A 22,998-nucleotide genomic window follows, 5' to 3' on the forward strand; every position below is an offset into this window, starting at 1 on the left:
AGAATTATCGGTAAGTAAATTCTTATTTTCTCTATCGTCCTAGTGGATGCTGGGGTTCCTGAAAGGACCATGGGGATTATACCAAAGCTCCCAAACGGGCGGGAGAGTGCGGATGACTCTGCAGCACCGAATGAGAGAACTCCAGGTCCTCTTTTGCCAGGATATCAAATTTGTAGAATTTTACAAACGTGTTCTCCCCTGACCACGTAGCTGCTCGGCAGAGTTGTAATGCCGAGACCTCTCGGGCAGCCGCCCAAGATGAGCCCACCTTCCTTGTGGAATGGGCCTTAACCGATTTAGACTGTGGCAGGCCTGCCTCAGAATGTGCAAGTTGAATTGTGTTACAAATCCAACGAGCAATCGCCTGCTTAGAAGCAGGCGCACCCAACTTGTTGGGTGCATACAGTATAAACAGCGAGTCAGATTTTCTGACTCCAGCTGTCCTGGAACATATTTTCAGGGCCCTGACAACTCCTAGCAACTTGGAGTCCTCCAAGTCCCTAGTAGGTGCAAGGCACCACAATAAGCTGGTTCAGGTGAAACACTGACACCACCTTAGGGAGAGAACTGGGGACGAGTCCGCAGCTCTGCCCTGTCCGAATGGACAAACAGATATGGGCTTTTTTGAGAAAAAACCACCAATTTGACACTCGCCTGGTCCAGGCCAGGGCCAAGAGCATGGTCACTTTTTATGTGAGATGCTTCAAATCCACATATTTGACTGGTTTTTAAACCAATGTGATTTGAGGAATCCCAGAACTACGTTGAGATCCCACAGTGCCACTGGAGGCACAAAAAAGGGGTTTGTATATGCAATACTCCCTTGACAAACTTCTGGACTTCAGGAACTGAAGCCAATTCTTTCTGGAAGAAAATTTACAGGGCCGAATTTGAACCTTAATGGACCCCAATTTGAGGCCCATAGACACTCCTGTTTTCAGGAAATGCAGGAAACGACCGAGTTGAAATTTCTTTGTGGGCCTTCCTGGCCTCACACCACGCAACATATTTTCGCCACACGTGGTGATAATGTTGTGCGGTCACCTCCTTTCTGGCTTTGACCAGGGTAGGAATGACCTCTTCCGGAATGCCTTTTTTCCCTTAGGATCCGGCTTTCCATCGCCATGCCGACAAACGCAGCTGCGGTAAGTCTTGGAACAGACATGGTACTTGCTGAAGCAAGTCCCTTCTTAGCGGCAGAGGCCATAAGACCTCTGTAAGCATCTCTTGAAGTTCCGGGTACCAAGTCCTTCTTGGCCAATCCGGAGCCATGAGTATAGTTCTTACTCCTCTACGTCTTATAATTCTCAGCACCTTAGGTATGAGAAGCAGAGGAGGGAACACATATACCGACTGGTACACCCACGGTGTTACCAGAACGTCCACATCTATTGCCTGAGGGTCTCTTGACCTGGCGCAATACCTGTCCCGTTTTTTGTTCAGACGGGACGCCATCATGTCCACCTTTGGTATTTCCCAACGGTTTACAATCATGTGGAAAAAACTTCTCAATGAAGTTTCCACTCTCCCGGGTGGAGGTCGTGCTGAGGAAGTCTGCTTCCCAGTTTCCATTCCCGGGATGAAAAACTGCTGACAGTGTTATCACATGATTTTCCGCCCAGCGAAAAGTCCTTGCAGTTTCTGCCATTGCCCTCCTGCTTCTTGTGTCGCCCTGTCTGTTTACGTGGGCGACTGCCGTGATGTTTTTCCCACTGGATCAATACCGGCTGACCTTGAAGCAGAGGTCTTGCTAAGCTTAGAGCATTATAAATTTACCCTTAGCTCCAGTATATTTATGTGGAGAAAAGTCTCCATACTTGATCACACTCCCTGGAAATTTTTTCCTTGTGTGACTGCTCCCCAGCCTCTCAGGCTGGGCTCCGTGGTTACCAGCATCCAATCCTGAATGCCGAATCTGCTGCCCTCTAGAAGATGAGCACTCTATAACCACCACAGGAGAGACACCCTTGGATATTGGGTTATCCGCTGATGCATCTGAAGATGCGATCCGGACCATTTGTCCAGCAGATCCCACTGAAAAGTTCTTACGTGAAATCTGCCGAATGGAATTGCTTCGTAGGAAGCCACCATTTTTACCAGGACCCTTGTGCAATGATGCACTGTTTTTAGGAGGTTCCTGACTTGCTCGGATAACTCCCTGGCTTTCTCTTCCGGGAGAAACACCTTTTTCTGGACTGTGTCCAGAATCATCCCTAGGCACAGCAGACGTGTCGTCGGGATCAGCTGCGATTTTGGAATATTTAGAATCCACCCGTGCTGATTGTAGCAGTATCCGAGATAGTGCTACTCCGACCTCCAACTGTTCCCTGGACTATGCCCCTATCAGGAGATCGTCCAAGTAAGGGATAATTAAGACGCCTTTTCTTCGAAGAAGAATCATCAATTCGGCCATTACCTTGGTAAAGACCCCAGGGTGCCGTGGACAATCCAAACGGCAGCGTCTGAAACTGATAGTGACAGTTCTGCACCACGAACCTGAGGTACCCTTAGTGAGAAGGGCAAATTTTGGGACATAGAGGTAAGCATCCCTGATGTCCCGGGACACTATATAGTCCCCTTATTCCTGGTTCGTTATCACTGCTCTGAGTGACTTCATCTTAATTTGAACCTTTGTAAGTGTTCAAAAAAATTTTTTTAGAATAAGTCTCACCTAGCCTTCTGGCTTCAGTACCACAATATAGTGTGGAATAATACCCCTTTTCTGTAGTAGGAGGGGTAATTTAATTATCACCTGCTGGGAATACAGCTTGTGAATTTTTTCCCATACTACCTCCTTGTCGGAGGGAGACTTGGTAAAGCAGACTTCAGGAGCCTGCGAAGGGGAAACGTCTCGACATTCCCATCTGTACCCCCGGGATACTACTTGTAGGATCCAGGGGTCCTGTACGGTCTCAGCGCCATGCTGAGAACTTGTCAGACGCGGTGGAACGCTTCTGTTCCTGGGAATGGGCTGCCTGCTGCAGTCTTCTTCCCTTTCCTCTATCCCTGGGCAGATATGATCTTATAGGGACGAGAGGACTGAGGCTGAAAAGACGGTGTCTTTTTCTGCAAAGATGTGACTTAGGGTAAAAAACGGTGGATTTTCCAGCAGTTGCCGTGACCACCAGGTCCGATGGACCGACCCCAAACAAGTCCTCTTCCTGTATACGGCCATACTGTGTCGTTTGGAATCTGCATCACCTGACCACTGTCGTGTCCATAACATCTTCTGGCAGTTATGGACATCGCGTTTATTCATGATGCCAGAGTGCAAATATCCCTCTGTGCATCTCGCATATATAGAAATGCTCTATAGTCAATAAAATACTGTCCCTGTCAAGGGTATCAATATTTTTAGTCAGGGAATCCGACCAAGCCACCCTAGCTCTGCACATCCAGGCTGAGGCGATCGCTGGCCGCAGTATAACACCAGTATGTGTGTATATACTTTTTATTATATTTTCCAGCCTTGTCAGCTGGTCCTTGAGGACGGCCCTATCTATAGACGGTACCGCCACTTGTTTTGATAAGCGTGTGAGCGCCTTATCCACCTTAAAGGGTGTTTCCCAACGCGCCCTAACTTCTGGCGGGAAAGGGTATACCGCCCATAATTTTCTATCGGGGGGAACCCACGCATCATCACACACTTTATTTAATTTATCTGATTCAGGAAAAACTATGGTAGTTTTTTCACATCCCACATAATACCCTCTTTTGTGGTACTTGTAGTATCAGAAATACGTAACACCTCCTTCATTGCCTTTAACGTGTGGCCCTAATAAGGAATACGTTTGTTTATTCACCGTCGACACTGGATTCAGTGTCCCTGTCTGTGTCTGTGTCGACCGACTAAAGTAAACGGGCGTTTTAAAACCCTTGACGGTGTTTTTGAGACGTCTGGACCGTACTAATTGTTTGTCGGCCGTCTCATGTCGTCAACCGACCTTGCAGCGTGTTGACATTATCACGTAATTTCCTAAATAAGCCATCCATTCCGGTGTCGACTCCCTAGAGAGTGACATCACCATTACAGGCAATTGCTCCGCCTCCTCACCAACATCGTCCTCCTACCTGTCGACACACACGTACCGACACACAGCACACACACAGGGAATGCTCTGATAGAGGACAGGACCCACTAGCCCTTTGGAGAGACAGAGGGAGAGTTTGCCAGCACACACCAAAACGCTATAATTATATAGGGACAACCTTATATAAGTGTTTTCCCTTATAGCATCTTAATATATATATATAAGCATATCGCCAAATTAGTGCCCCCCCTCTCTGTTTTAACCCTGTTTCTGTAGTGCAGTGCAGGGGAGAGCCTGGGAGCCTTCCCTCCAGCCTTTCTGTGAGGGAAAATGGCGCTGTGTGCTGAGGAGATAGGCCCCGCCCCTTTTTCGGCGGCCTCGTCTCCCGCTCTTAACGGATTCTGGCAGGGGTTAAATATCTCCATATAGCCTCCGGAGGCTATATGTGAGGTATTTTTAGCCAAATTAGGTATTCATTTGCCTCCCAGGGCGCCCCCCTCCCAGCGCCCTGCACCCTCAGTGACTGCCGTGTGAAGTGTGCTGAGAGGAAAATGGCGCACAGCTGCAGTGCTGTGCGCTACCTTTAGAAGACTGAGGAGTCTTCTGCCGCCGATTCTGGACCTCTTCTTACTTCAGCATCTGCAAGGGGGCCGGCGGCAAGGCTCCGGTGACCATCCAGGCTGTACCTGTGATCGTCCCTCTGGAGCTGATGTCCAGTAGCCAAGAAGCCAATCCATCCTGCACGCAGGTGAGTTCACTTCTTCTCCCCTAAGTCCCTCGTTGCAGTGATCCTGTTGCCAGCAGGACTCACTGTAAAATAAAAAACCTAAGCTAAACTTTCCTAAGCAGCTCTTTAGGAGAGCCACCTAGATTGCACCCTTCTCGGCCGGGCACAAAAATCTAACTGGCTTGGAGGAGGGTCATAGGGGGAGGAGCCAGTGCACACCACCTGATCCTAAAGCTTTACTTTTTGTGCCCTGTCTCCTGCGGAGCCGCTATTCCCCATGGTCCTTTCAGGAACCCCAGCATCCACTAGGACGATAGAGAAATAGAGATTTTGCAAAAAAACAATGGGGATTATATATTACATTACTAATAACATTAGCACAACATCACACATAGGGTCTGATTCTGAGTCACACTTTAGCGTCTCTTGCTGTAGTCATGTCTGTGATTGTATGTGAATGCTAGAATCAGCTCCTTCCCCTGGTGTACAAGCATGCGTCTGACTGTGCAAGGACTGAGAGTTCCTCTTTGAGCATCGTTAGACGACACCATAGGTAGCACCCGTACATTTATATACCATGCACCTCATTCACAATTAGTTCATAAAGAGTCATAGTTCATAAAGAGTCCCTAAAAAGGGAATACATAGTATATTCCGGTGGTCAGGATGCTGGCAGTCACATGCACTGAAGGCCACACACATTAAGGCAGGTGTGGCAATGCTCCCCTAAGAGTAGTACTTACCATGCTGCGACTTTTACAATTTACTACTTTAAGCGACTGAACTAGTGAAAGAACATGGTAGGAGCAAGCCAGCAGTATGCCCTGCTGGGGCACAAACATTGGGTTCTCCATTGACGTTGTCGAAGTCGAAAATATTACACACATACTTCACGTGCAAACACCACACAGAGTGGCCTCTGTGTGTGCGCATTTTCACCGTGCGTACGCATACACGCACGCTATGTACACTGGTTCGCGAGCCTTGCGCATTGGCGCGTGGTATGAGTATATACGGTAGCATACGCACTACGCATTCGCACAGAAGAGCTACAAAGACATATTCAATATTCAATTCATATAGTGCACAATTTACACATAGTCTCCACACACATTGCCAGCAAGTTACATTTACTCAGAGGGTAGAACAATAGAGTTATCCAGCTTTACAGGATGTGAGGGGACAGAACAAGGTTAGGACATAGTGTTAGTGTTTGGATGTGCAGTATTTTGAGATCTATGTTCCGGTTGTTATGTGCAGTTAATCGCATGTTTCTGCGCATAGATATGCGCAGAATTGTAATATTCACAAATACTGTAAATACTGTACTCTTGATATTCGTCGGGAACCCGGTGGCGGAGACCTGCAAGCACACCTGGACCAAGCATCGCCCACTCATTCAAACCAACCTATGACCCCTCATGTACTGTAAATGACCTGCCCCTTGACCTATGGAAGAAGAGTTTACATTTCCTATTGTATTGTATTTGGACCCATTGTATAACAGAAAGGCTCCCTGACCAGGCACCAGTCTATTCTCTGAAGGTCATCTTGCTAAGACTGACTGAGGCCTGGATCCGGGAGCGCTGGCGAACAAATGTATGTACTATTGGTTGTAGCTCTTCTCTGTAATATTTTTGTATCTTTACTTGTATCTTTTGAGTAAATATTGTTGATACGTTGGACCACAACATAACATTTAACTACTGGTGCCGCATTCCATTCTTGTTTGGGGAATAAGGTGTATTCAGCCACATGTGTCGCTGCATTGTGCGAACAGCGTGTCGGCGTGTATACGCAACGTGCATACACATCTTAACGGTTATTGTTCACGTTTAGCAGCCGCAGCGGCCCGAACCACAGTGTGATTAGGTATTGCTTTTCCTTGTAAGTAAATCGAACTTTACAACGTAGTCGCCAACTGTCCTTCATTTCCAAGCACAATGCCAGATTTTAAACAATTGTCCTTAGTAATGTCCCTGTTTTTCAAAAATATCCATATACTCATAAATACTCATAAATGCACCTGTTGCTGATGTTATTTCCGCCAGGTCTCACACAGTAGGGTTTATTATCTTACATTTGATCAAGAGGACAAAATGTGAACCAGCAGCATAAACATAAACATAGGGGGTATTCAATTAAGTGCCTTTTTTTTGACTGGTTGAAAAAACGGCACTAATTTGACACAGGGCATTCAATTGCGGGCATTTTCGCCCATTTTTTTTATCCTTTTTCACCCATGTTGTTTCACTTTTTTTTGTCGAATCGGCATGGGCGAAAATTACGGCAAAAACGGGTGAAAACACCTGCAAATTCGCCAATACACGCGTATCGGCCCCAAATTCGCCGATACACATGGCTTTCACCAGTGCCGGGTTTTTTTGACCAATCGAAAAAACGGCACAGGCATTAAATAGGTCGAATGTAAATTTGACCTAAAAACCGTGAAAAGTGCCGTTGCACTAATTAAATACCCCTCATAGAAGTTGAGCGCAAATAAGAACGACTTGGCCCTAGTCTGCCCATTTTTATTTAACCTTTTGGTAACCTCAACCCTATTAGATCCTTATTTCTTTGTTGTGATATTCATATACTAACGGCATTTTAAACATGTCCATCAGTAAATCAACTGCTACCCTATCCCAAGCATAGTAGCTTATGCAGCCTCTGTGAGGCCCAGAGAACCAGGGCCAACAGAATTTACAGACTGCATAAGCATTCATGTGTCAGAAATGAATGCTTTGCTTGCTATGTGCAGGAAAACAAAACATAAGCACAGCTAATTGTTACATAGGGCGGCTTATTGTGCAATACACTTTCAGTGCAGTGTTACCTAGGCTAATTGTGTGCAGCTACCTAGGATAATTGTGCAAAGGCCTCGTATGCCACTAGCCTACTCACAGGTACGCTCTTCTGCTCAAGGCTCACATAACGGTACGGTCCTTTCATGGGGATCCATTTAATTTGTCGGCTGTAAGGATCCCGACGATCAGGATACCGACACCGGAATCCCGCCAGACGGAATACTGTTGCTACAGGACTTTTCCCACTCGTCTGTGTCCACGACACCCATAGAGTGGGAATAGATCCCGTGGCGAGCGCAGCGTAGCGAGCGCAGCAAGCCAGCCAGGGGACTCTTTGTGCTCACTCCACTGCCGGTATAGTGGCGGACGGGATGCTGATGTCTGTATATTGACAGGCGTCATCCCGGTCGCCGGTAAATCATACTGAATCCCTTTCATCATGGACTGTCTTTAGTACAGCTGGAACCATAATAAATTTGGTTTCTTTGGCTGGGCCTGGGCAATAGTAAAGTGGTCCTTCAAAACATTGCCAAAGGTCTAAGTAGTCACTATGGACTCAATATAAACATACCATCCAACATCGAAGTTATCTAAAGAGGGACCCCCTTGTGCCTATTCGCGGCTGAGTGACAGGAGCCTCCCAACTGCTCCCCACTCCCACCGCGGGACACTGCGGCCCGCAGGTGGGACAGTCCCAAAAAACTTGTTGCCATGGGTCTATATTCTTAGGTGGTAGGAATGTGGAGCAATGTTTTATGACACCTCTATTTCCCTAAAAAGGAATGTTTATAATTCAGATATAATTAATTCCAGTAAACTTGACTTGATGAGCATTGTAGTGCTTCGTGGTCTGCTGAGACAGTATTGCCAGGGACGTGCTTACTGTGGATGCACAAGTTCAGCAGCAAAGTATCCATAACAATTATTTAAAGAGTTCTCAAATATGCCCAATCATCAGGTGTCTCCTATGTACAGAGAACAGGGGTCCCTGTGGAAGGAACTACACTGCTCATGTAATATTATTATTATCCTTTATTTATGTGGTGCCACAAGGGTTCCACAGCGCCTAACAAAGTACATAAACAAATGAGCAAAACAAGAAAACAGCGACTACAAGACAATGTAGGATAAGTACATGGTATATAAACATTGATACATCAGGGGACAGGACAGTGACATCATCACCAGGGGGCAGCAACCAAGGGTTAGGTGCAGTTGAGTATGGAGTAGAAGATACTCTAAGTATGAGAATTAAAAGCACATGGGGGAGAGGGCCCTGCTCGTGAGAGCTTACATTCTAATGGGTCTGGGTATTTCATGACTGCATTTTTCCCTTACATTAAACATCCCAAGATTTACACTGGAACATTAGTGCACCTTGCAAAGCATGTAACAGACAGAAGGCTCTTGTGAATTTTGGTAAATATGAATCAATCAATATTTTACCTGTGCAGCTCCTGAACTTGCTCTCTGACATCTCTGAGATAGCTCCTGTAGTAATGGTCTTCTTCAGTCTGGAGGTGGTGAGAGCTGCACTGCCCCCTGGCTTTGTGAGCATGTCATCACTGCTTGCTCTTTTTAACTGGAATTGACAAGAAATTTTCTTACTGATTATCGCCATATAAAATCATACTTTTGTCTAAAACTTCAAGTACATTTTTAAAGTTAATTACACATGGACAACAGAAACTTTACTTTCTGATTGCGACCGCGCCACCCCACTGTGTCCTACAGTTTTTGACGAGAAGATCCGTTCTGCAGATGTACATAATATAATATTTAAAAAAAAATAAAAAATTATACTATATTAAATAAAAAATGTTTGAAAAATAATAATATTAAGAACGGTTTTGAAGGGAAAAATCGTCAGGTAAGTGGTTAATATGTATCTGTAAGCAAAGACTCAACAGCAGAGATCAAATGTGTTCTGGCTACTTTATCCAGCTCTTCTCTATTATTTTTATCTATTTTCACTGACAAAGTAGAATGAAGAGGCAGATCAATATGGAAATTAAAATATAAGCAATCATTTATGCAACACATGGATCATACATAGATATATACAGTAGCTATTTTCTTGCACAGTAACATTTTATCTCCATGGACAATAAACTAAAAATAAATATATGGTAATCCAAAATGAAGATATCTTACTGCATTCAAAAATGTTCTGCAAAAGTTTCCGTATTTTGAGAAACTGTCACATCACAATGTATTCATGTTTGCTATAAATCTCATAGGTTAGTGGTCATTTTAAGTAGCCGCATCAACAACAAAAAAAGAAAGAAAAAGAAAAAGAAATACAAATAAAACAAAAATAAAAAAGCTCTTTCAGAATACTGGAGTTTGTACTAAACTTACTTTTGGTTTGTTATTTTAAATGAATCCTATATAATAAAAAGTTAACACTGCTCCTCACCTCTATGGGGGAGTTCATGTATTTTGTGTGACAGCGGCCGCTAGATGGTGCCCTCCGCAGCAATTCAAGTGTTGATTTGTTCAGGCATGCACAGCCGCTGGTGCTGACATTACTGTAATGTTGTACTGTCATTTGACGGGCTGGCAACTAGTACAATATTAATAACTGCTGATTTACTCAAGACTACATACAGTATACATATATAAAAAATACACACGTGTATTTAAACATAGTTAACATCAGTGGCGGAACTAGCGAGCGGTGGGCCCAGGTGTGACAAAATGCTTTGGGCCCCCTCATCCCATCCAAGTCCACCCCCTCACCCCTGGAGAGGATCTGGTGAGGGGGACCTGCTCAGGGGCAGAGAAATGGATACCTAGCAACAGTGCTGTAACCAGACATTTTAGCACTGTGTGCAAGAAACGGCCCCCTTTTTACACATAACGGCAGACAGCATCCTTCTTTTTACACATTACGGCAGACAGCATCCCCCTTTTTACACATAACGGCAGACAGCGTCCCCTTTTTACACATAACGGCAGACAGCGTGCCCATTTTTACACATAACGGCAGACAGCGTGCCCTTTTTACACATTACGGCAGACCGCGTCCCCCTTTTTACACATAACGGCAGACAGCGTGCCCTTTTTACACATTACGGCAGGCAGATTCCCCCTTTTTACACATTACGGCTGACAGCGTCCCCCTTTTTTACACATTACGGCAGACAGCGTCCCCCTTTTTACACATTAAGGAAGAGCTTCTGTCCAGGGTCGGTGATGCGACCACATTAAAATCTCCCCCAAGTATCACCGGGGCCTCAGTGACACCAAGTAGTTTGGTAGTCATTTGTAAGAAAAAGTGCCTACTGTAAGTGTTTGGGGCGTATATATTACATAGCACGAGTCTGGGCGTGGTGATCGTGACGTCAGCTATAACATACTGTCCCTGGGGGTCAGTTTGAACACAGTGAACCACAGCAAGGATGTTTTGACGTGCAAGGATAATCACCCCTCTAGCCTTGGACATAAATGAGGAGGACGCAACAACATTCCAACCCAACATGTTCAGCTTTACTACTTCATTGGGGAGTGAATGCGATTCCTGAATGTAAGCGACATCAACCCTTTGTTTCGACAAGAACATAAGTATCTTTTTCCGCTTTGCAGGAGAGTTGATGCCACCCACATTCCAGGGTACCTCTTGTGAGACTAGCCATAGTTAAGCAGGTAATTCAACAGAGAGCTGACAGAGACGCAGAAAAGGCAGTCTGGCGCATAACCCATCATTACATTACACTCAAATAAATAGAAGAAGTCCATAGACACAACATAGATAAAGGGGTACACAAGAGGACACAAAAGGGATGTGGACATAGGTAAGAACAAAAAAATCCTGTGTCACACAGACATACTATGACCAACAAAAGAATAAAATGAAAAAAGAAAATGGAGAAGCCGTGAAGTGTCTCCTTAATATTTAAACATCCTTCCAGTTTAAAAGAACCCATAACTTGGGTACTTCAAATAACAGTAGAAAAATAAAGAAAAAAGAACCTAAACGGAGTACCAAGCCCTCCGTAATAATACTGACAACATGAAAAATATAAAACACACCACATTCCCCATGATGCCTCTTGTTAACAGTATTCCCATTATACAGATACAGCTATCCCGGGGGAGAGTCAGATGTCCCGAACAATAAAAGAGCACTTCTCATACATAAATCAAACATTGGCATGAGAGCAGGCTCACAGCCACTATGAAGGCACAAATTGATGACATATCAAAGAGAGAGGTAACTTCCATAGCAAGGCACAATGGCGGCCAAATACACCAATAGGCGGCCTCCAAATCAGGCGTAATCCAGAAAAGCAGACACTCTGAGTCGGCCACGCCGTGCGGTGAACAAATATAGTGCTTAAGGAATGTCAATACTTTGGCAGGACACAACAGAAAGGAGCTGGAGGATCACAAATCAAGTCAGTTACTCTCTGCTTCCACTCCATCTGCACAGGCTGCTTAAACATAGAATGCCCCTGGGGCTGGGTAGTGTGACTCCGCATCTTCTACAGTGTTAAAATCAATAGAGGAATTACATGTTTGGTATCATCTTCAAACACTGTCACCACACACTAATGTTCTCTTTCTTGTATTTCTTTATTCATGTCTTGTAACATGCATATCTGACACCATTACGTCAATGTGTCAATGCGTGCTCCACTATAATAATCCACATTGGGGGTTATTCCAAGTTGATCGCAGCAGGATTTTTCATAGCAATTGGGCAAAACCATGTGCACTGCAGGGGAGGCAGATATAACATGTGCAGAAAGAGTTAGATTTGGGTGGGTTATTTTATTTCTGTGCAGGGTAAATAATACTGGCTGCTTTATTTCCACACTTCAAATTAGATTGCAGATTGAACACACCCCACCCAAATCTAACTCACTCTGCACATGTTATATCTGCCTCCCCTGCAGTGCACATGGTTTTGCCCAATTGCTAACAAAAATCCTGCTGCGATCAACTTGGAATTACCCCCATTATCCGATAATGTCTATAACAGCAATGTGTTTTGGTTTTGTAGTGTTTGTTGTACAAATGTAAAATAACAATAAAAATTGTCGAATAAAAAAAAAAAAACAATAGAGGAATTCCCCTAAAAAAGACGGAATCTAACCGGGTAGAGGAGGGCACACTTGCGGCCATCTTTGACGAGTTGCGTGCAAATGGGCGAGAAGGCCTTCCTAGCCTTAGTAAATTCGGCCTAGTAGTCTTGGAAGATTAGTAATTTGGAATTATGCTCCTCCCATACAATATCTCGTATACGGCGAGAGGCCGTCCAGATGGCATCCTTGTGGGCGTAGTTTAAACATCAGAAGAATACCATGCAAGGGCGTTGAGTAGCCCGGTCTCTGATGGGCCCTATACGGTGTGCCCTCTCTATAACCAGATCAGAGCAGACAACTTCAATAGTTACTTTGAAAAATGATATAATGCTGGGCCTTTAACAGCTTCTGGTATTCCAAGCACTCTAAGGTTTTTGGACCTATTCTCAAGATCGTCAAGCTTGTTCCACATATGGAAGCTGTCTCTTTGTAGCCTAGAAGTCAGACTGCAAGGTCTGAATATCATGAAATTGCACTCCAAGCCTGTTATCTAAAGTGTACATATAACAAAACCAGATACCACTCCACCAGCGCTATGACAGTGGCTTATTTCTGTATTAAGTCCTATTTTCATGAAGCTGTCCACCCCTCTCTCAGTTGTAATTGACTCAGGTGGATTATACACCAATTCACATCAGTTTTGAGACCAAGGAGAAGAAAATACCAATAAAGTGTAATACTGTTAAAAAATTATACATTTAATAAAATACATAAAATCACATGATGACATCCACAATGAGGCGGCATCCAGATTTAGCAATGTGGGCAATAACCGGCTGGAAGTGAGAACTGTTCAGCAACCAGTTCTTATGGGCATGTGAGTATAGAGTCCTCCCGGATGCAGCATCGGGTCCCTCCTATACCGCAGTTAGTCTCCTCCACTGCCGAACAAATGCACATCAGTCGCTGTGTACAGGATACCGGTCCCACGAGCACCCACGCGCTCCGACCCTCCTCTGGTCTTTCTCAAGGCTAGCTCAGCGTGTATGTCAAAAGTAAAACAATTTTTAAACTCCCGCAGTCCCCTCTGATTGGGCCCGGCACATCTGATCCCTATACATGATTAACCTAAGAGTCCGTGACCATGTGCGCCCCCTAACTCCCGTTGGCATGGAAACCCGGATACTTCCGGTCAGCTGGTCTATTTCTTTACGGATGTTGGCGTTGTCGTTGACTTGGTAACCCGATCCCCGGTACCATAGAAGTCCGGATACTTCCGATCGGCTATTAATATTCACTCTGGCGGTTAACATAAATCGTTACCATAGTGATCCGTAGCCTTCTCACATCACACCTAGTGCTTCTGTCACACACTTGTGGATGTAAGTTGTTTGATGCCGTTATCAAATCACGTTTCCATGCCGGGATAGTAGATTTTGAATATTCCCACTATAGATGAGAGGACATAAAGTAACAAAGATAAATATACATTTAAAAATTCGGAAAGATAAAAAGAAAGTGCACTCCACCAGTGTGTCACAAGAACCACTTTACTTCAAAATCTAAATTTAAACCCCCTGGATGCAAAGTTTCCAAATGATCCTCATTTCAGTTTTCGCTAGTTGGCTGGCTTGATCTCGGCGCCGCCAATGTCCCTTAACCCATTGTATGCCTATAAATCGTAGGATAGCAGTTGTTACAACAATTGGTGTATAATCCACCTGAGTCAATTACAACTGAGACAGGGGTGGACAGCTTCATGAAAATTGGCATTAATACAGAAATCAGCCACTGTCATAGAGCTGGTGGAGTGGTATCTGGTTTTGTTATATGTGCATGTTTTGTGGTGGAGGTTGGAAGAACCTCTTGCTAGATCACCTATCACCAGCTGCTGTGCGCACTGTGTATTGTTCTTACTCTTTGGTAATACTTTGTTATCTAAAGTAGCCACCGATGTTTCTAGCTGCTGAACTTGCATTTGACCTGCTGTACTGCCTGGGCAAAGTGAGCAGCCTGTTCCTGAAGCAGGGGATGCATAGTGTCTTTTATTGCTTGCACCATACTATTGTATGCTTCAGACAGAGCAGACTGAGTGACGCTGCTGCTGGGGGCTGCGGCAAGGAATGAACACTGCTGAGAGAGAGGACCCGACAGGGAGTCACTGGGGCTATTGGAAGGGGATACAGAGCCCTCTCGCAAGCTCACCTCAAGTGCAGAAGCAGCAGAGCTTGCAGCCATACTTGCCTACCTGACCCTCTCCATGAGGGAGATAATGCTCTGTTCCTGGACTTTCCTGGTAATGTATGATTGCCATCACCTGTGGTGAGCTAGTTAATTGATAAGAAAGGTGTTTCACCACAGGTGATGGCAATCATACATTACCAGGAAAGTCCAGAAACAGAGCATTTTCTCCCTCATGGAGAGGGTCAGGTAGGCAAGTATGCTTGCAACCCACTCACGGCGGCCATCTTGGATTCCCAGCGTCGCTCTGCCTTCTCTTTATTCTTGTTTCCTGGCATGGTAGAGGTAAGGTAACGCTCCATACAGCACTAGGAGCGTTTAGCACGCTTCAGGGGACCCTGTGCGGTGTGTGGATGCCGACTAGCGGTGATTGCAGTGCGGTATTGCGGCTGTGGCAGCGGAGCTCCCTCCTCACACTACTTTCTCCGTCAAAGCCGAAGCCGGACGCCTCCCAGTGCGAGATTTAAAAATGCCCCCCACCATTGACATTAAAAAAAATGCACCGACATTAGCTAACAGAAAGTCCTTTAAATGACCCTTGTGATCACCCATCCCCATCATATATTCACCCCCACTACCATTCAGCCTGCTTAGGTCCCACTGGGGGAGCGCTGCGGAATCGGGGAGTGCTTTTAAGCGCTCCTGCGTGTTGCGGCCCTCTCCCCAGATTGAAGCCGGGGCCTGGAGCATACTTACCTACTTTGTATTTCTCCTCTCCGGGAGAAGCCCGGAGAGGAGACGCTGCAGGTTTCTTCGGGGCGGGCGGGGCCGGACTGTGACATCACTAAGCCCCGCCCCCACATCAAGAAATGCCGCGGGAAGGGGGCGGGGCTAAAATGACGCGTTTTGCGTCATTTTAACCCCTTCTCCACCCGACGGACGTTATCTCTCCATCCTGCCCACATCACTAGGGTGCGAGCAGGATGCGGGAGACCTGCCCACTCTTCCGGGGGTGCGGGGGGCTACCCCAAAAAACGGGAGCCTCCCGCACCTTTCGGGAGAGTAGGTAAGTATGGCCTGGAGTGAGCATGGGTCCCGACCTGGACTCCCGGAGCCGCACCGGACTAGTCGCGGCACTTTGATCTACCCTACAGCGCTCCCGGGGCCCTGTGCATATACTGCTGGACTCCTACCTCCGTCTAGCTGCCCTTGGGGACGCCTTGTGGCCCGGTACGCCGACGTCCGAAGTCCCGGACAGCGGGGATCAGCGAGAGTGCGGCCGCCATCTTGCCGCGGCTTCCCCTGGGACCTGAGGGGGACGGTTCAGAGCGCCTGTCCGCGGCTCCCAGCGCCCGGCGCCAGTGCTCTCTCCTCCATAACCGCGGCTGACGGGGCACCCGCGGCGGGTCGTCGGTGGGGCGGAACGGGGGCTGGCTGCTGGTCCCGGAGATGGGGGATTACACCTGTGCTGCGCTGCCGCTCCATACCATAACCCTCTGGCTTCCCTGCAGCTCTCCCTCATGTCAGGGCACAGTCACAACCTCTGTGGCCCCCCTTGCCCCCAGTAACCGCAGTGCTGATACCCTGGAGCAGTATAAGCTTTATGACCCCCCCTTCATAGGGTAAAAGTGATCGCTCCGGCCCCCGCCTTATACCACAGCCCGGTTTACCACAGTGGGGGCGCAGGAGGTAAGAAATACCCTCCCCACCTGCTTGCTATCTTACGTCCGCACGCGTGCACGGGCGAGACGCGGTTTGTCGCTGCACGTGACCTCCCGCCGCTGCTGCGGTCCGTTGGCTGGCCCGCGACTGCCTCCATTGGCGACTCACTGTGGCCATTCTATAATCGCCGCATACTCCTTGTCCGCCCGTGACCCGAGACACTGAGGCGCCTCACCCCGCCTCACCGTGGATTCTCTACTAATGGTGGCCCGTGCTCTGCGAGGCACTTCATGGCGCTCCCGATGCCTGCCCTAGACTAGCCTATCCTGCGGTCACCTTGCGCTAGAGGGTCAGCTAATGTCCTAGCCGAGGCCTCTCTTGAGATTACTTTCCGGATACATCTGAGATTTCCTACGCGGAGTTGATACTCTTGATACCTACTTTCGTGCCTTTCCCGCTCTATTATGTCGCAAAAAAATCGCAAATCGAATGCGGCTAATAAACCCAGCATCCTCCGTGCATGGGAGAAGGCCGGATCTACTTCTCGTAACTCATCGGCTTCAGACCGAATGTCCGATTCGGAGGATGCTTCATCGCCAAGAGCTCACCTTACCACCCAAGACGTCGTCTCTATTGTCACCAAAACTATCCAAACCGAAATGAGGTCAGCGCTTGCATAATTTAGAAAGTATCTGACCGACCTGGGCACCCGTACGGATTCGTTGGAACGTAAGATGGATGAGGTGTGCCAGTACCAGGCCGTGCTTGAACAGGAGTTAATTAACCTCCGCACTAATGTCGACGTGCATGAGGACCACCTGGAGGATTTGGACAACCGGAACAGGAGAAATAATATCAGGATCCCTAACATCCCTGAGAGTGTTACCTTGGAAGCCTTCCCGGGTTTTTTGGAAGGCCTGTTTCTTACTTTACTCCCCGGTATTCCGAAAGACCTGTTCCTTCTAGATAGAGCGCATAGAGCGCTCCGTCCTCGACCTCCCCCGTCACAACCACCCCGAGATGTTATCCTCCAATTCCACTATTATAAGACTAAGGAAAAGATCATGTCGGCCGCGCGGGAACTCCAATCTGTAGATTACTCAGGCACTCAACTTCAAATTTACCAAGACCTAGCTCCCTCTACGCTTAAAAAACGTCGAGACCTTGCTGTGATTACCAGAGTCCTCCGTACTAATTCTATTAAATATAAATGGGGATTCCCTTTTCAGCTCCAAGTAACCAAAGATGGGTCCCACCACTCCATTAAAACCCCTGCTCAAGGCTACGACCTCCTCAAGACTCTTGGCATTTTTGATACTCTACCTGCCGAGCTTAGGAATCAACTTACTCCCATGTCTCCGTCAAGGCCTGCGGCACCGACTCCGGATTGGTCTACGAAATAACACGACATTCCGATGTCTGCAGATACGTAACTATGTTTTGCTGATTATGGGACAGTTGCCCCCCCTCCACCGCCCACCCTCCCCGCTGTCCCCCCCCCCCCCCTTTTTATTTTTATTTTTATCTCACTTTACGCACATTGCTCGTGTTGTTTTACGGGCTGTTAGATTTATGGGACTTATGGGTGTTGGTCCTGCCTGGACCCATTTGAAAATGTCTACCGTGCCTTGAATTGGTAAGGCTAATATTGAACTTAATAGCATGGGGCCGACTCAGGCTTTATATCCGACATTGTTGCTACTCCTAACCCGCTTCCCGTTGTTCTGTGCTACAGTCATTTACTAAATGTTATTATGTGGCATTGTTTGCTCTCCCAAAAAGGTCCCCACCCCCTTTTTTTTCTCTCTCTCCCACTCCGCAACTGGTTGCTGTCGCTATAGTCATTTAGTTGTGTGTTTGCCTAGTTAAGTCGGGAAGTCAAATTGCTCTTTTTATGTTATGACCTGTTTATATCTATGCCCTCGCGCTTGACCGCAGGATGTCTTAGTTCTTGTTATACACGTTCTGGTTTTCTATTTACTGTTCTCTTATATTGTCGCTACCCCCCACACTGAAGGGGCTGCCTGAGTAGCACTACCCCTTCCTCTTTAGGCCCTACCCGCTTCTAGGCATGGGCCTGTTCTTTGAGTTCCTTCTTGCTCCTCTTCTTTTCTATTCCTTTCTGTCCCTTCACTCGTCCTACGGTTGGCCACGTCAATGGTTGTTCACTATATTGCACATGGGTGTTTACTACCCTCCATGACCTTGAAATTGTTATCTATGAATGTCAATGGTCTTAATTCCCCCACAAAGCGTTCCATGGCGTTCCATTTTTTTTGCCATACACAAGCCAGATATAGTCTTTCTTCAAGAGACTCATTTTAAGTTCCCCCACCCTTCCTTAAACAGTAAAAAAATATCCCCACACCTTTCACTCTACTATGTCAGCCAAGCGCAGGGGTACTGCTATACTGCTCCAATGGGATCTCCCTATAGTCATTCATGATTCTTATCACGACGACAATGGTAGATTTATAATTCTCTCAGGTACCCTCAACCAGCAGCCTATCACATTGGCATACATATATGCCCCAAACATGCAGCAGGGTTCTTTTTTTGGGACCTTCTCTGACCACCTTTCTAAATTCCCAAATTCCAAAATTATAATTGCTGGGGATTGTAATATTACTCTTGACCCTCACTTTGATAGGTCTCACCCAGGCACGGGGACGTCCTCTCACACAAAGCTGTCTAAGCTTCTACGGAACTGTATCTCCTCTCACAACTTGTATGATAGCTGGAGGACTTTGTATCCTTCCGCCAGAGGCTTCACGCACTACTCACCCCCGCACGACCTCTACACCCGCATCGACTACATCTTTGTTGACCGTGACTCCACTCAGAGCCTCCGCGGGGCACAAATAATCCCCACTACTTGGTCAGACCACTACGCCCTTATCTTGGACATTACTATCCCTCATACACTTTCGTCCCCTCGGACATGGCGTTTACAGGAGTCTCTTCTTCTTAAACCCTCTAACATTGTTGAAATTAACGCCATGATTCAGACCTACTTTACTGATAATAGCTCTCCTGATATTTCCCCTGCGGTATTATGGGAGGCTCATAAGGCCACGTTACGTGGCCTCCTCATTAATCTTGCCTCAACTCATAAAAAGATAGAGACTAAACGTATTCGTGATTTGGAGACAGAACTAACTTCCCTAACCCTTCTTCACCAGCGTTTCCCGAAAAAGCGACTTTATACTAAGATCCTTTCACTTAAGGGACAGTTGTCACAAATCCTCACAAAAAAAACGGTTAACTCACTCTTATGGATCCGCCGGAAATTTTATGAAAAATCAGATAGGGCTGACACTTTGTTGGCTCGCCGCCTCCGGGCTAAAAGGACACAAAACCGCATACTTGCCTTGAAATGCTCTGACGGATCTGTGACCTGTGACCCCAAAGTTATGGCCTCGCAATTTCACGATTATTATGAATCACTCTACAACTTACCTCCACCTGCTAATATTGATCCTCCTCACATTCCCAACATTCAACATTACCTCACCACCTGTCGCTTACCAAAACTTTCTGCTTCAGACCTAGAAACACTTAACGCCCCTATCTCCAACGAGGAAATCCTGGTCACAATAACTCAGTTGCGCCGCTCGTCCGCCCCAGATCCCGATGGCTATACTGCCATCTATTACAAAAAATTTGCGCAATCTCTTCTCCCCATGCTTCACTCGTTATTCAACTCTTTACTAGAACTGGGCTCCCTGGATGCAGCCAACACCGTGACCCGCTTGAAATGAAAAATTATAGACCCATTTCATTGTTAAATACAGACCTTGCGAATAGATTAGCCCCATTCTTGCCGGTCTTAGTACATCCGGATCAAGTCGGTTTTATTCCTAATCGACAAGCAGCGAACAATACTCGCCGATTTATCAATCTTATTCACCTCTCTCAGCGGGAGTCCCTTCCGACCCTGGTGGTGGCTTTGGATGCAGAAAAAGCCTTTGATAAGAGTATCATGGTCCTTTATTCAGCAAACCTTGAAAAACATGGGCATGCATGGTGCTTTTTATAATGCCGTCACCTCACTTTATCACAATCCTTCTGCTTCCATTCTCGTCAACGGTCTTTCTTCCCCGTCACTTTCTATTAAGAACAGCACCCGACAGGGCTGCCCACTGCTATTTGCTCTGGTAATGGAGACTTTGGCGGCCAAAATCAGACTGAATACTAACATCTCGGGCATTGCGGTGGGGAACCATGAATTCAAGATAGCGTTGTATGCGGACGACGTCATTCTCACTTTAACTGACCCACTCATATCTTTACAACATCTGTTTGAGGAGATTCAAACTTATGGTCGTCTGTCTAATTACAAACTCAACACAGATAAAACAGAGATCCTGGATATACACATAACTCCCCGGGATCTACGCCTTCTACAGTCTTCTTACCCGTTTAAATGGCAACACACTAAACTTAAGTATCTAGGTATCTTAACTAAGTCTCACGCATCACTATACACAGCCAATTTTCCGCGTCTATACGTACCGATCTCGTGGGATGGAACAAATTCTATATCTCTTGGCTCGGGCGCATAGCTGCTATCAAAATGAACATACTTCCGCGATTGCTATATCTTTGGCAGACCCTCCCTATCCACATACCGACTAAAATATTGAAGAATCTGCAGAGAGATCTGTCTATCTTCATCTGGGCTGGGAAGAAACCCAGAGTCAAGATATGATTACTCCAACAACATCGTAACTCAGGGGGCCTCGGTATGCCGGATTTTATTAACTATTACCGTGCTACACACTTAGCCTCCTGTGCTCTTTGGCACTCACCTCCTGAACAGAGGTTATGGACGCTTCTGGAAGCTCATGTAATAAATGTATATTCTCCTTCAACCCTGTTATGGTGCGCGCCTCGTTCCCGCCCGGCCTCGTCTCTCTTGTTGCCGTCGATGCGTTTTACATTATCGATTTGGGATCAATGCACCCGCTATTATCGTCTTCGTTCCTATAATCCGTTACTGACTCCTCTCTGGAACAATACCAAGTTCCCCCCAGGTACTAACCACCTTGCTTTTAAATATTGGACTTCTCACAACGTCCTTTTCCTGATTGATCTGGCACCCCTTTCTTCGTTTCCCTTGTTTACGGACCTGCAATCACGCTTCTCTCTCCCCCACTCAACTTTCTATCAATTCCTGCAAATTCGTCACTTTTATTCTACTCTATGTAAAACTGCACATCCTATACCCAAAACTGCATTTGAATCTTTATGTTGTGGTCAACGCTCTACAAAAGGTTTGTTGTCCGCTATTTACCAAATCTTACTCTCACACAACTCCCATGCGAAAGAGGCTCATGAAATAGCGTGGGAACGAGATATAGGGGAGACGTTGACTATCGAGGAATGGGCTGACATCAGACAGGAAATTGCTAAGAGCTCCTTGTCGGTTCGTATCAAAGAAAATTCTTATAAAATCTATTACCGATGGTACCTTGTGCCGTCTAGACTTCAGGCTATTTACCCTTCCTGCTCTGATAGATGTTGGAGACTTTGTGGGCAGAGGGGAACCCTGCTGCATGTTTGGTGGTCCTGTGGGATTGCCCGCCGCTACTGGCGTCAAATTCATAAACTAATTACTAGAAATCACCGATGTGGTTATTCCTAACTCACCATATTACTCTCTACTTTTGCGCCCGGTTCCGGACACGTCGAGCCATCTACTAAAACTAATTAAACACATTTTAAATACGGCCAAATGCCAAATTGCAGCAAATTGGTAATCCACCTCTCCCCCTACTCTTCCCGCCACTATTAATGCTATATGGACCACATACAAGCTGGAACGCATCACCGCTGCCCTTCATGACACATCAGTCACTTTTATGCGCACTTGGACGCCATGGACAACACACTTTAATGCTGAATCGCCATTGACAACCATCTGATCCACTATCTATATAGATGATAGAATTCGATCTTGTGACCAACCTTGTCTGGCCGACGCTCTCGCCCTCCCTCCCCCCTTTCTTTTTTCTTCCTCTTTTCTCTTTTCATGTTTTGATCTATCTATAACTGTATTGTAGTTTCAATTGCCATTCTTTGATATTTGATGAATAGGATCGCTACGACCTGTGCTGTTATTATGTCTTTTTATTGCCTCAATTTTATGCACCTCCCGTGTTGATCCACAAATATTGTCTAATGTGTATGCATCTGTTTTTCTTAATGCAAAAACCAATAAAACTTATTTAAAAATAAAAATAAAAAAATGTGCCCCCCCCCCCATAGACTTAAAAAATACAAAAATGTGTGCGTACTCCTGGCAAGGGGGCATGGCCTTGCTGAAATGGTCGTGGTCTCGATAAAAATGTGCGTGATCTCGTCTGAAAAAACTGCCTTACAACCCAGTTTTTGACCCTGCACGTGGCACCAACAGATCACGGCCACCACAGGGAAAAAATAAATACATTTCACCATATTAAGCCTCACACAGTAATGCCTCCTGTACCATATTATGCCACATACCACAATGCCCTTGGTTATGCCCGACAGTAAAGCTTCTAATTACTTTTAAATGA

General features: G+C 46.2%; 1 protein-coding gene across 7 annotated transcripts in view; it reads right to left on the reverse strand.

The window, feature by feature from the left end:
* Nucleotides 1–22,998, reverse strand: part of SPECC1 (sperm antigen with calponin homology and coiled-coil domains 1) — a 1,059,948-nt gene that overhangs the window by 836,537 nt on the left and 200,413 nt on the right. For all 7 annotated transcript variants that reach the window (XM_063955878.1, XM_063955877.1, XM_063955880.1 and 4 more), the window contains exon 3: nt 9,012–9,147. In XM_063955878.1, the coding sequence (XP_063811948.1) occupies nt 9,012–9,147 (136 nt within the window). The remainder of the gene's footprint in view (nt 1–9,011; nt 9,148–22,998) is intronic.

Source organism: Pseudophryne corroboree, chromosome 2, assembly GCF_028390025.1.
Source record: "Pseudophryne corroboree isolate aPseCor3 chromosome 2, aPseCor3.hap2, whole genome shotgun sequence".
Classification (NCBI taxonomy): Eukaryota; Metazoa; Chordata; class Amphibia; order Anura; family Myobatrachidae; genus Pseudophryne; species Pseudophryne corroboree.